At 35.2% G+C, this 14,385-nt stretch overlaps 1 protein-coding gene across 4 annotated transcripts in view; it reads left to right on the top strand.

Annotated features, from left to right (window-relative positions):
* The window catches only part of LOC149774817 (uncharacterized), a 296,842-nt gene extending 285,766 nt beyond the window's left edge, over nucleotides 1-11,076 (top strand). For all 4 annotated transcript variants that reach the window (XM_089944712.1, XM_089944713.1, XM_089944714.1 and 1 more), the window contains one exon: nucleotides 8,065-11,076. In XM_089944712.1, coding sequence (XP_089800838.1) covers nucleotides 8,065-8,735 — 671 coding nt within the window. In that variant the 3' untranslated portion in view covers nucleotides 8,736-11,076. The remainder of the gene's footprint in view (nucleotides 1-8,064) is intronic.
* The last annotated feature ends 3,309 nt before the right edge of the window (nucleotides 11,077-14,385 follow it).

Below are 14,385 nucleotides of genomic sequence, written 5' to 3'. Positions count from 1 at the left end.
TATACATGTTGGTGAAAATCATTCAGATTGTTGAAGAAACAACCTAATTTATCTTAAAGTAGAATAAAGGTTTATTTTTTATATCAGTAAAGTAGTATTTCTTTTTGATATTTCTTTTTGAAATCTCAGTGATGCTGCAATCACAGAATATCACTTGTTTTTTCAAAAATGTTGGCAAAATGTCAGTGAAATTATAATCACAAATTCTGATATTTTCAGAAATTTAGGCAAAATGTCAGTGAAATTACACTGAAATTAAGTAAATTTCCATAATTTTGGATAAAAGAGGACATCTGAGTGAATGTCACTGAAATTTCACTGCGATTTCACTGAAAGTTCAGTCATATTTTCACTAGGGTATGATATTTGTACATCATATTTGTATTAGGAAGCAAAAAAAAAATTTGTCAGAGTAAACATCAGATCAAGTCCAACATCTGCCTTGCATCAAAGATTTGTCTATTCTTGTAGTTCTTTGGATAAAGTTCAAAATTACACCTAACATTTCTGCTAAAATCAGTCTATATCCAAAATCAGTCTTACAGTAGGAAATCAACTGGACAATCAGAACGTTTCAATCTAACAGTTATCCTCGAGCAGGAATATGAGTAATATTATGCTTAACTATTAGACGGTTTCAGTCTGTCACCCTAGGTGTATTCCCAGTCCGCTTAAAGTCTGCCTGAAATTTAGGGCTTTTAAGGGGAATACACCTTGTATCCACCTAAAATGTAAGTGGAATCTGCCTAAAAATTGTTTACGGGCTGAGTAACTCTCGTTGTTAAGAATATGCTTGAAGTGATTGGTTTTTAAATTGACTGGCATGATTGCAATGGAAGAAACAAAAAAGAAGCCTGCCACATTGTAATATTTATCACCAATGAAAAGCAATCACCTGCCAGTGTGGGATAATCATCGACTCGCTGCGGGAATCGATGGACAGATGCACCAAGGGATATTGATTTGCTCCATATGTCAGTTTATCTTTCACTTTCCACATGAACACATTTCACACATTACAGTTGGGCCACTGTCTCAGAATTATGTATATTATTAAAACGGTGGTGTCTATTATTTTATTTCCACACCCTTGGACATAGATACCAACGTATCTGATTTCAAAAAGGCTCTCTCATTTTATTTTAATACTGAAAACCTACACTCCAGACTTTGATCCTTTTCTCTTTATTGTTTTTCTGTGATTTAAAGTAATAAAGGAAATTCGAAACCTAGTCTATATACTCGAGTCACATGAGAAAACGGCACCCTGATGAAACACAACCAAAAAGCCTAGTTTTGAGTAACAGTTACTGTCTTCGTAAGTGAAAAATCTCTGGTATAGTCGAAAGTGTGATAAAGCAGGATAAATGAACTGAACTAAAATGGGAATCTTGAAATGAGACAATAAAATGTGCAGATTATTCATACTGAAATTTATCAGTTATTACATATGGACAAAAGTAGGTTGTTTACAGTGTATCAAATCCTTTTTGTTTTCTTAAGCAAAGGTTATCTAGAACAATTGAACAAGACCAAAATTGAGGACTGGTTTTGGTTGTAGGGGGTTTAGCCCCCTTGAGCTGCGCAAAAAATGGGCTTTGAAAATCGACACCCACCAGCTTCAGTTCTCCATTCAAACATGTTGCCACCTCAGTTTTGAACTTGTTGCTGACCAGTGTACATCAGTTATGTGATACATCAAACGTGTACTCCTTTGAACAATAATTTAAAGATACTGTTTTTGCAGGGTTTATATTTTGATGTCTTGATGAGTGGTATCATAATGCTTTGATGTTGACCTGTTTGTCCATCCCTCCATCCATATGTCATGTTTTTATCCACATGGTATGTAATAATGGTGATATGATAACTATGGCTGGGTCACTCTGTTTGACTGTCATTGTATCTCTCATCTGTATATGTATATATAGTTGCTATCCACCTGGTATGTAATAATGGAAGGACAGCTATCACTGTGTCTCTCTGTTTGTGTGTCAGTGTTCCCATCCATCCATATGTTCGATAATATTGATATCGCTATGATTTTCTGTCTTACTGTTGGTAAACATTTTACTTTCATAGAATAAATCTGAAAACCTTCAGGGTATCTTTAGAAAATTTGGAACATATATCGGTCTAGTGGTCAATATGTGTGCATTTACCTATTAACAGTTCTTTAGCTTCAGTGTATCTCTTTTTGCTGTTATTCATTTTCTCCTCATCCGTTAATAGGGTCCATTTTACCCCATAGTGCAGAGCTCTCATACCGGTCAATGTATATCTATACAACTTGGTAAAAACATTGGATTAGTTGTCCATTTGTGCATTTTCCTGTTCGTAGTTCTTTATTTTCAATACTTTTATTTTTGCCTTTTTCTTATTTTTATCATGCCATTATCTGTGTGTTCCTTTCTGAAAAAAAAATAACTAGAACTGCTAGAACCGTATAAGGTAGTTATGTGATACTTAGTACACGTACTGGATGTAGAACTTACAGAAATGCCTTTTGCTACTCAGGATTTATAAGTTTCAGTATTGTCTGTGAGTATTTTTCATAGATTTTTCCATTCATCCATCTATCGATCCATCCATCAGCGACATTTTCTCTTCTGGAGCACATCTCAAACCATTCTAAGTATCTGTATCATTTAGTACACGTAAATATTTGGCTAGTAGTCATGCTATTAATAGTTCTTCAATTTCGGTAGTTTTTGTTTTAGCATTTCTCCATCCTTTCATCTGTATATCCAGTATACACACATCCATTTCTGAGCAAAATCTCCAACTCTGTTGCAGACATCTCTGTCAGACTGGGTATACATTAAGTTAGTTTTATGTGGATCTGCCATTTCTATTTACAGTTCTTCGGCTGCAATATTTTATTGATCCAACCATGTTCCACACTTTAGTTTGAGGGTAAAACTTAAAAACCATTTAAGGTATCTCATTGAAATTTGGGACAGTTATTGGACTAGTACTGTAGATGTAGTGTCCGGTTTGACATCTTTAGCATATTTATCCATTTGTCTGTTCATGAATCTAACATCTGTACTGTTGTTTCAGGGGCATTATAATCCATTACCAATCATGATACATATATGACTCCTATGCCTTTTACTATTCATGTCTCTTAAGTTTCAAACATTTTCATATTTCATTTTATTAATAAGCCTATTATCTACACTTGAACATCATGAGCTCTAAAACTGTTTATGGTATATACATAATATTTGCTACAGTTATTACACTGGTAACCCATATGTGCCTTCTGCTATATGGAATTCTTCAATTTCAGTAATCTTCTCTCCATCCATCAATCCATCCATTTACCACACCTTATACTGAGCATAACTCATACTGCTCCGGTAGCATAAGTGGTTAGAGCAGCCACCGGGGATGCAGGAGGCCGCGGCTTTGTACCCCGGACAAGTCATACCAAAGACTCATAAACATGGTACTAGCAGCTGCCTCGCTTGGTTTTTCAGCAATATGAGGTTAGTGTTAGGACTTCTTGGTCTTGTGTCAGGATAATGCGACTGGGTGGTACATGATTAATGCGACTGCGTGGTACATGATGCTACATGTCAGTGGAATTATGCCCCAGTGCTAGACATTTTTAGTGCCACACTGCAGAAATTGTAGTGATATGACTATAATTGTTAAAGCTACATTGAAAATCAAAAACACAAACATACTCATACCATTCAAGGTGCCTCTATGAAACTTGGTGTACAATTATACTGTTGGTTCAAATGCCACTGTATTGAGGCAGAGTTGGCATATCTTCTTATGTATGTAGCTTGCATGCATTGGGGACAGAATGCCCCATAATGTAAGAGCAGTGAGTACCGCTTGGAGAAGATATGGCAGGTGAAGCCTGTTAGTATGAGGGGCCTAGTTGCCACCTCCAGTGATAGTACGATTATAATCTAGATATAATAATAATTATTATACCCATGGAAGATTAATAAGAAGAGGCAAGGGATATGGGTAAGCCAGATGTAACAGAACTGCATGCAGTTGAGGATGAGCAGCTAAAGCCAGTCTACTTTCTGTAGTGGTCAATTGTAGCTGGCTAATGCTATTTGGCTTCTTAGCTTCACTCCCTTTCATCTCTCTGATTGGCTGATAGTTGATACCAACATTGTGGGTGTGTCTTCTGATCTAACCTTGCATATTAGGAATAAACATCATTTAATTACATTAAATACCTATTATGCCAATGGTCCAGATGTGGCATTTTCTATTCACATTACTATTTTATTCATTGTTATTATTTTCTGCATTTCTTTCCAACCAACCATCCATCATGTACAGTTTCATTAAATTTCAGCAATGATAAATCTCAATACCATTCAAGGAATTTCTATGAATCATCATGTACACATATTGGACTAGTACATTGGATGTGCCTTTTCCTGTCTACTATTTATCAGTTTCAATTTCAGTGCTTTTATGGTCTTTTTCATTATTCTCATCCATCAGTCCATACATTCATTTGGCTTGATCTCCATATGTTCCTTTTTGTTATTCAAAATTATTCAGTTTGGGTATTAATTACACCTTCCTGTTTGTCTGCTCAGCAATCCATATATCCATCCATCAATCATTGACACTTTTTTTCTGGAACATCACTCCAAACTGTTCTTTTTGAAATTTGGTAGACATATTAGACTCTTGCAATTCACCATTCTCCTGTTTCAATACTTACAATGTTTCCTTCCATTTTACTTCAATCACCTCATCTAATATCCATCCATAGTTCATACTGTCACTGCATACCTTTAAAGGTGTTTCAGATACCTCTATGAAAGTTGATAAACTTGTTAAATTATTGGTACAGATGTACCGTTTGCTCAGTTCACAATTCTTTTGGATCAACATGTTCATTACGTTTTGTGTTTTCATCCATTTGTGTGGCAGTTCATCCATAGCATACAATTTTTGTAACTGTTGGACAGGTATAATTCCATGACCAGTCATGGTACCTGTGGAATATGGTACAAATATTTGACTGGTATAACTCCAAGACCAGTCATGATACCTGTGGAAAATGGTACAAATAATGGTCTGGTATACCTCCAAGGACAGTCATGATGCCTGTGTGGAATATGGTACAAATAATAGACCGGTATACCTCCAAGGACAGTCATGATGCCTGTGTGGAATATGGTACAACTACTGAAATCGTATAACTCCAAAAGAGCAGTCATGATACCTGTGGAATATGGGACAAATACTGGACTGGTATAACTCTAAAGCAAGTACAGCTATTGGAATGGTATAACTCTGGGACCAGTCATGATACCTGTTTGAAATGTGGTACAACTATTGAACTGGTGGGGTATATGTGCCATTTATTAGTTTACATTTCTTGATCTTTTAACATTTTCATTAATCTGTTCATCTTCCATCATTAATAATTTTGTTTCATGTGTGTTGCTTCAAAACCATTTAAAATATCAGTTTAAATCTTTGCACATATATTTTAGATGTGCCTTTTGATATTCACAATTCGACAGTTTCAATATTTTTAACTGCTTTTTCAATGTTTCTATTGACTCAACCTTTCTTACACACATTTTAATTTTATAGGTAAAACTCCACAACTGTATAAGGTAACACTATAAATCAATGAGACAAATGGTGTAGAAGTGCCTTTATCTGTTTACAATTCCTAGGTTTTGATATTTGTTTACCATTGTGTGTTAATCGAACATCCACTGTAATTTGTAATGATGATGATGTCTTATATCACCACCCTGGACACTTTGCAGATGTAAATTTCCCATATAAGAAATCTTCAACAAAAATCACTGTCTCTTACAAGACATTTTGGTAAGGTATTTTGTCACATGTCTGTTTGCTTGTGTGTCTGTCCCTCTATAAACATCTTCATTTGCTGGGCCTAATACAGGTGTCTGTATAGTCTAAATCACTTGCCTTTACCGATCACTGCCATCTCACATCTCCATATGGGTCTGAGTAATGGACTTGGCAAATGTGGGTATGTGAGAAAGTTTGCCAGTAGCTTCCCGTGGATCGGTGGTTCATACCAGGGTTGTCCCTGAGTTCTTCCTCCATCTTGCTTTGAAAAATGGTGTCAAATCCAAAACAACATGCAAAGCATAATTCTGTAAATCATTCAGAATAATTCAATCAAATGTAGTTTACACATAAAGCAAGTTACATGGAGGTGCCATTGAATATGTAGCATTTTCTGCAGTCAAAAATTATTTTTTTACCGTAGTAAAATATTTAGTATATAAAGTTGGAGTGAATGACCAACACCCTAATTTTTTGTCTGCACCATTAGAATCTCGTAGTTGATTTCTTGCTTTGTGATTTTCAATCAGATTAATACGAAACTTCACCACTTATTTTTCTATTTTTGTATCCTCCAATGTTTGTAGATGAGACACCTTCATTTAATCCATAACATTTGTTTATCTCTCTACTCCTATAAGCTTGTTGGCAATTTTGCTCAGACATCTCAGCAGAGACTAAGTTAATGTGTTAATGACGTGATTCGATGTTTAGGCCATTGCAGAAGTGTTTGTCTCAACCCAGGAACACTCACGATTGTTCCGCTTGTTGATGGAGTAATATGCATCACCTTTGTACTTTTTCATTTATCTCAGCCTGTCTGACACGATTGTATTCTGCCATGAATTTAAATGGGTGTATTCATCTTGTAGGGTAATACTTACAAAGGACAAATTTAGATGCATGTAATGGTGATCGACTTGTCATTTGTCATTTTCTATGACACCATTGTATGTACTGTAATGGAACTTGACAAATGTAGATTATGGATTGCACTACTCAGCACAGGCAAACGAACTCATAGCGACCTACTGTTTATGCTTCCGTAATTCCATTGTTATTATATGGTCATCGCAACGCATAGTGGATAGTGTTATGATATTGTCTGTATATTTTTCTGTGCCCTATTTCATTTCCACACAAAATAATTCAAATTCTCTAGAATCTAATGCTACCAAATTGTGTGAAAAGCTTGCATTGGGAGAAAGCAAAAGCCTATTTTAGTGTGAGAAGTCAAGGTCACATGGATAGAGGTGTGTGTGTATGTGATTTGGATTTTTAACGTAGCTTTAACTATTTTTCAGTCATGTTGCTCCAATGTCTGCAATGTGGCAATTTATAGTGATGTCTATCACTGGTGCATCATGCCGCATACATGTAGCAGGATGTCCCACCCAGTCAGATTATCCTGACACCAGGCCGACTAGTCCTAACACTAACCTCTTAATGCTGAGTGCCAAGCGAGGCAGCTGTTAATACCATTTTTGTAAGACTCGGCCAGGGATCGAACCCATGACCTCCCGCATCTGCATGGAAAGAAGTAAACTGGCACTTGGGGCATGGAAGATGCCTATTGATTTGGGGGTAAAAGGGACAAAGGGCAAGGTCATTGGATATCAAAGATAAATTGATTTTTCAGAATGACATCTTCAAGAGTAAATTTTATCACAAATCCTTCGATGACTTGAGGTCTAAAGGTTAGATGTCATGTTCATCGTAGTTATAATAAGAAACAGTTTTGCACCATAAGTTTAGTTGAAGTCTGTATACCTTGTTCCAAGGTTAAGGTCATTTGAGATTCTTTGATCAATAATCATTTGTCAACCTTGTACTGTTATAGTGCCTACATGGAGTACTGCTAAAGCACAGGGAGGGCGTGTGCTACACTGTTCTCTCTTGTATCAGTGTACATATATGTCCTAATAACATTGATGGATTATGTTAGTGCATATTCTTAATAATTATAGAACTGAGATAATGCATTCTGTTAAATTGTAGTCATTTTACAGCAACCACTGGCTCAACATGCATGCACTGGTCCTGTTCAGATTAAAAATTTCAAAATAGTTGTCACTCAAATAGCAAATTTTAGAATGACTTTTTATAGTTCAAGCATATTTTGTCATAATGATCAAAATACCAAGTATTAGATTATCATTTGGAATAAAGCATTCTTTGATTACACTTAAAGTTAACGTTTAATTCCACTATGAATAACTATTTATCATCCTTTTACAGTCCCATTTCTACAACAGCAGCAGATGCAGCCCCTACACCATCAACTGAGTGATACCAATGTGTTCATAGATTTCTACTATGAATGGAATAGTGTACCAAGTGATCAGAACCACATGTTTTATTTTGAACCTGAAATAGTATATGAGAGTGCTTATCTGGATACAGTTATTCTAAAGCTCAAACATGATACCAAGGTGTATCCACCACCCTTGACCAAATTCACTCATGTTTTTACACGATTATGCCAGGATAAAAGTCATGGCTACTTCATTGGACATTCAGGGGCTGCTATAAAGAAAACAGATAAGTACCAGATTGTTACGCTGACAACATCAGATATTCATGATGCCAAGAAATGGAGCATGGAGTTTGTTAAAGAGGATGGGTATGATGGTATTGATAATCAACATCGTGTTCTCTTTCACTGCTCATTTGAAAAAGGTGCATCAGGGGCACCAGGCTTTTGGATCAACCCAGGCGATGGTCAAGCTTATGTTGAGCTGATGTTGTTGTGTGGATATCCAAAATGGTACTATGACAAGTATAATGGAAATATTAGTGGAATCCCTAACAACTACTTTATTGAGCAGGGTGTTTCTATGAAGTCAGTCTATGATGATGTGAAGGCAAGAGATGAACAGCTTTGCAATGCAATATTTGGAACAACTTGAAACCATGGAAACATTTCTAACAGTCACTTCTGTTGAAATAGCCTGATTAGTTTCTGACATAGTGTGGATGGAAATCTGTGTAGTATTTTGTTCCAGTAATACTTCTTGTGATAATTGACTTTGAACTGGGTTAAGAGCAAGATAATTTAGCTGCTAATTTCAAGCAGCATAAGCAAATGATGCCCCATTGATTATGTTGACAAGGTTAGTTGGCTTCAGTTTGTTATGAATGCTATGGGTGAGAAGTAATTCTGAAAGGATTAAAGAGATTAATTAATAACGAATGAAATACTAATGATCTCAATCAACATAAAACACTATCGGCTTGGCGTCAGTGTTTAAGGTTTGTCAAGATGTCTATGGATACATTGTTTCTCAATGCAAAAACTTTAAACTCTATAATCAAAATATCAAACAAAATTCAGTGATGGATGGAAACTAGACAAACAAAGGGTAGAATCAAGTTCAAAGAACAATAGTTTGCCTTATTTCCTTATTACAAAGCTAATTTTAAAATCTGCTTCAGTGGGAAGAATGATATCATAACGCGTTTTAGAGCATGTAAAGCATGATGATACATACACTATCACTGACATCCAAGTTCACAGAATTGGCATGAAATGTGGATACATATACGAATGCTGATACACTGTTTGCAAACTTTATAGCAGAACATAATCTGTTTATGGTAGCAGGTTATTTGTCAGATCTAGTCAAAGTAATGTTCCCTGACTGAGAATTCACCCTAAAGCTGTCATACAAATGGACAAAAACTGATCACATTGTAACCCAACCTTTGGATCTGTATTTTGATGAGAAAGTCAAAGACATACCACAGTGACAAAATTTGCCAATCTCACTGAAAATTCTACCCTTTTAAGTCAAATCTCCCAATTTGTCCTAATCTGACTTCTCTGTTCTATCCCATTTATAATGTTCAGTAATGGAAGAAGTAAAAACAAGTAACATGGATGGAAGAATGACTGAAATATTCTGGCGTATACTGATTATAAAAGTAAAAATATATGTGCGTTGATATGAGAGACAAGAGGTGATAGACGATGACTTTGTAAGTAGCAAAAGTCATTTTGACACTTGGAAACGATGTACACTGACTGTACAAGTAAGAAATTAATGTGAATGGAAACTTGACAGTAATGTTCTGTTGTACATTAATTGCAGAAGTATATGATGTAACGTGAATGTAACCTTTACAAACATGTGACTTTGTATTATGATTCCAGAAATCAGAAAGTTAATCTTGATGGAAATTTGACACATGCGAATGATGCACATTGACTATAGAACCATACAAAATTAATGTGAATGGAAGTTTGACAGACATGTGGTGTTTAATGGTTTGAAGTAAAAAAGGAACAACATTGATGGAAACTTGCCAGCCACGAATTCAAGTACAATGCCTGTAAGCTAGACTATAATATTACATAACTTTGTGGCCAGGACTTTGGTGAAAAAATGTAATATAAATACTTGTGATAAATTTTAAATACAGGTATATTAATTACACTGCATGTCATTTTACAAACCATTTTGACACTTTGAGACTCTGAAGATTTGAAGTGAATTAATGCAAAAGAATAGAAGTTAATGGTATTCTGTACAACAAATAAAGGAATGATGAGAGATATTGTTTACCTTGATTTTAAAGGACGTGTGATTTACTGATTTAATAGATCGTATTATCCTTATCTGATTTAATAGATCGTATTATCCTTACCTGATTTAATAGATCGTATTATCCTTGTCTGATTTAATATATCATATTATCCTTGTCTGATTCAATATTTCCTATTATACTTATCTCGAAATATATAATAATTGCATTGTCAACATCTATGGTTAACTTCTTATCTGTAACAGAGATGGCAGCATGTATACAAGGCAGAACTAAATCATCTGCCATGCATTCTGATGATGATAAATCAGGAATAGGCCCAAATAGACCAGAATAATCTTTATTTACAGTTAACGAATGAAGCCATTAAAATATTTCTAATCATAAATAGTCCAAAGATGCATATATCCAATCATCTCCAAAAATGTAATGTTTATATATATATATATATATATATATATATATATATATATATATATATATATATATAGATAGATAGAGAGAGAGTACTATTAAAGGTGGGTTGTAGGCAGTTTTGTTGTCCTCCAACCCATCTTGCGGCAGATGGAATCCTGCTTAGAAAGCACATCATCCTTTTGTGCACTCTTGCCACAAATATCGATACCATAAATGCATATTTCCTCTGCTGAATATTAAATATTTGACAAATATTCATCTGCAAAATAAATGATTGCTTATTTCCTATTTATTTATGCTTTCTTCGGTATTGAATCAAATTGAATAACATAAATTGAGTTACCTTCCATTGTGTGCTAACGTTTCTTGCACTGTAAAAATGGACTGACCCGGAAGTAGTATATTTCAAACTTACTGCCAATGATTCTTGTGAGGGATCTCAACTGCTGGGGAAGTGGGATAATAGTCTGCCTATAAGTCACCCACAGGCACCATATATATATATATATATATATATATATATATATATATATATATATATATATATATTGCTTATTATTATAACTCAATAACATGTGATTTACATAACCACATCCTTGATCCACGTTTCATTTGACTTACACAACCACATCACTGATTCAAGTTTCAGGTGACTTTCTCACATACACACTGAGACTCAAACTCACGCTGACAGGGGTGAGATGTAAGTGATCTGTAAAGGCATGCACTTTAGATCACTCTCCCACCTTGAGCCTGGTTTGATGTTTGAACTGGACAATATGCTTTCTGTCAGACCGTGTAGGATTTTTCATGTTTCTATGCAATAAGTTCCTCCTCTTTTTATGGCTCGTAAAACGTGTGCCAAACTTGGGTCCAGAATGATATAGGTTCGAATCATGCCATATCAGGTTGACTCGGCCATAGCACTTTGCTTCAAATGCCGGAACCTCAGCACGATATCGCCTTTTCATATGCTGATTTATTGTCAAACACCAATCGAGCATCAAATTAACCAATATGCAAAAGATCTTCTCTTTTTCCGGTCATAACCTCTGCCTCCTTGTCAAGGTATGCAACAATTCATAATTTTTTCAGTTTAAATTTTCTTTTATATTAAACACAAACAACTGAATTTTAAGGGTTTGATTTTTGCATGATTACGCCTAACATCACGAAATATAACAAAAGTTCACTGATTAAGGTACACGTACACACACTCATTAAGGTAATACTAAAACAGTTTCGCATGGTTTGCCTTGCTGAAAAGTTTATATGGCAAATGTACATGGTTATTTCATAGTGATCAGATTGACATCATCAAGAGGATTCATGATGACGAAATAGACTTGATAACGGGAATGAGACTTGATAACGATGAAGAAGACTTCATAACAGAGAATATGATTTAATAACGATGAAAGATGTTTGCAAACAATAAAAGAAACTTTATATCTGTGAAAGAGTCTTTTTAACAATGGAAGAGACTTGCTGATGGCTAAAGAGACTTGATAGTAGCAAAAGGCTGTTAAACATGCAGAAATGTGTTGTGTCTGTAAGGAGTAATCGTCAGACATCAAGACAAATAAGACCGCAGTTCTGTCCTATGCCACACATTTGGAACAACAGAGAGCTTAAAATTGCTTAATACGGACGATCATTTATCCTGATGAAATCCATGTCCTCTGATGACCCGGATAATTGACATGCAACTGTACATATAGCAAAGAGACAAACTGTAGTGATTATTCTGGATAATTGATGTTTAACTGTACATGAAACATCGTCATGTATTTCACTGATGATCGGGGTAATTGTCATTTAACTGTACATGTAGCATTCAGATGAATTCAATTGATGGGTCTGGATATGTGACATTTAACAGTGGATGTATCGTTCATATATTTTCAATTGATGTGTCCTGATAACTGACGTTTAACTGCACATTTAGCAGTGATGTGTATTGCACTGATGGGTCCGGATGATTGACTTTTAACTATGGATGTAGTAGTGAGATATATTGCAGTGATTGGACCTGATTATTGACTTTTAATTGTACATGTAGCTGTGAGATGTATTACACTGACTGGACCGGATGACGGATGTTTAACTGTGCATTTAGCTGTGAGATATATTGCAGTGATTGGGTCGGATGATTAAGGTTTAACTGTGGATGTAGCTGCGCGATGTATTGCTGTGATAAGTCAAGATAATTGACCTTTAACTGTACATGTAGCATTGTGATGTATTGCTGTGAAGCGTCTGGATAATAGACGTTTCACTGTAGATGAAGCAGTGGAATTAAACGCATTAATTGGTCCGGAAAACTGAAGTTTTACTCTAATGTAACATTGTGATTTATTACAGTGGATAGGTTTTCGTCTGAGATGATACATGTTGGACTTGTCCAATACTGCTCAGTGCTACCTAAATTACGTTTAACATAAAACATTGCCACCTCTTTCTTTCAAGTATTTCTATATAATCTTAGGATAACTTTCAACTTTGGTTTGTTTGTTGTGTTTTTAGGATGATATTGTTTGTGAAGAACTCGAAGTACATTATAGTTTTAATCAGCTCTCTCTGAAGGTAATTATTGCAGGTAATTACAGGTGTTCCATCTGCTCTAATTAGATACCTTTTACAGTCCTATGGTAAGTATAAGGTACTATTTGCCATCATATTATTGGAGCAAAATCAGTCAACTTAGCTTCATATTACAGTAATAAAATCAAATAAATCTCTCCAATCTGTGCAAGTTGCAGGTTTCAAACAGCCACAGAATCAAATAAATATCCCAAATTGGTTCTATTTCCAGGTTAAAATAGTCATAAAATCAAAGAAATGCCTCCAATCTGTTCTAGTTTCAGGTCAAAATAGCCACAAAATCAAAGAAATGCCCCTAATCAGTTCTATTTCCAGGTTAAATAGTTGTAAAGTCAAAGCAATCCTCTCAGTCTGTTCTATTTTCTTGTCAGATTAGTCACTCCATAAAATAAAAAACCCTCCCTTGTTCTATTGTCAGTTCGAAATATGCACAAAGCCAAAGAAATGACTCAAATATGTTATAGTTTATGGTCAGAATGTTTTATTTTTGATACACTAAAGTTTTAGTAGGTACATGATCAAATAGTCATAAATGTTTCAATTCAGGACTTAAGTTTCCATAGTTTTATTTTCAAGAAGAGACAACTTGTTGTAAATTGTACACCAGCATGGTGAGCTAAGGAAGTAATTGTACGTTGTTCTCCAAAACGGATTAGCTAAGAAAATAATTGTACTCCAGAATGACAAGCTAAGAAATAATTACGAGCATCTTTAAAGAGCGCTTCACGGATGCTTTTCACTGCCCAATCAAACGGAATATTTTTAGTACACCTAAACAAGAGCAGAGCTGGTAAAACTCTTCCCGAACTTGGACAAAGACTCATGCAACTTGTTCAGTTAGTTTGTCCAACAGCAACAGGTGATTTAACTTTAGTTCCCAACCCCCCCCAAGACAATTTAAATGCGACTTTGCATTCAACAGACACAGCCAAAATGTTAAATGATGCTATGCACCAAGCCGTAGACTTAGAAGCATTTGATCGCGCAGAAAAC

This window comes from Sinohyriopsis cumingii, unplaced genomic scaffold, assembly GCF_028554795.1.
Source record: "Sinohyriopsis cumingii isolate HCF-2022 unplaced genomic scaffold, ASM2855479v2 utg000131l, whole genome shotgun sequence".
In the NCBI taxonomy this organism is placed as follows: Eukaryota; Metazoa; Mollusca; class Bivalvia; order Unionida; family Unionidae; genus Sinohyriopsis; species Sinohyriopsis cumingii.
The sequence above is the reverse complement of the archived record's forward strand: the minus strand, read 5'-3'. Positions and strand labels throughout refer to the sequence as shown.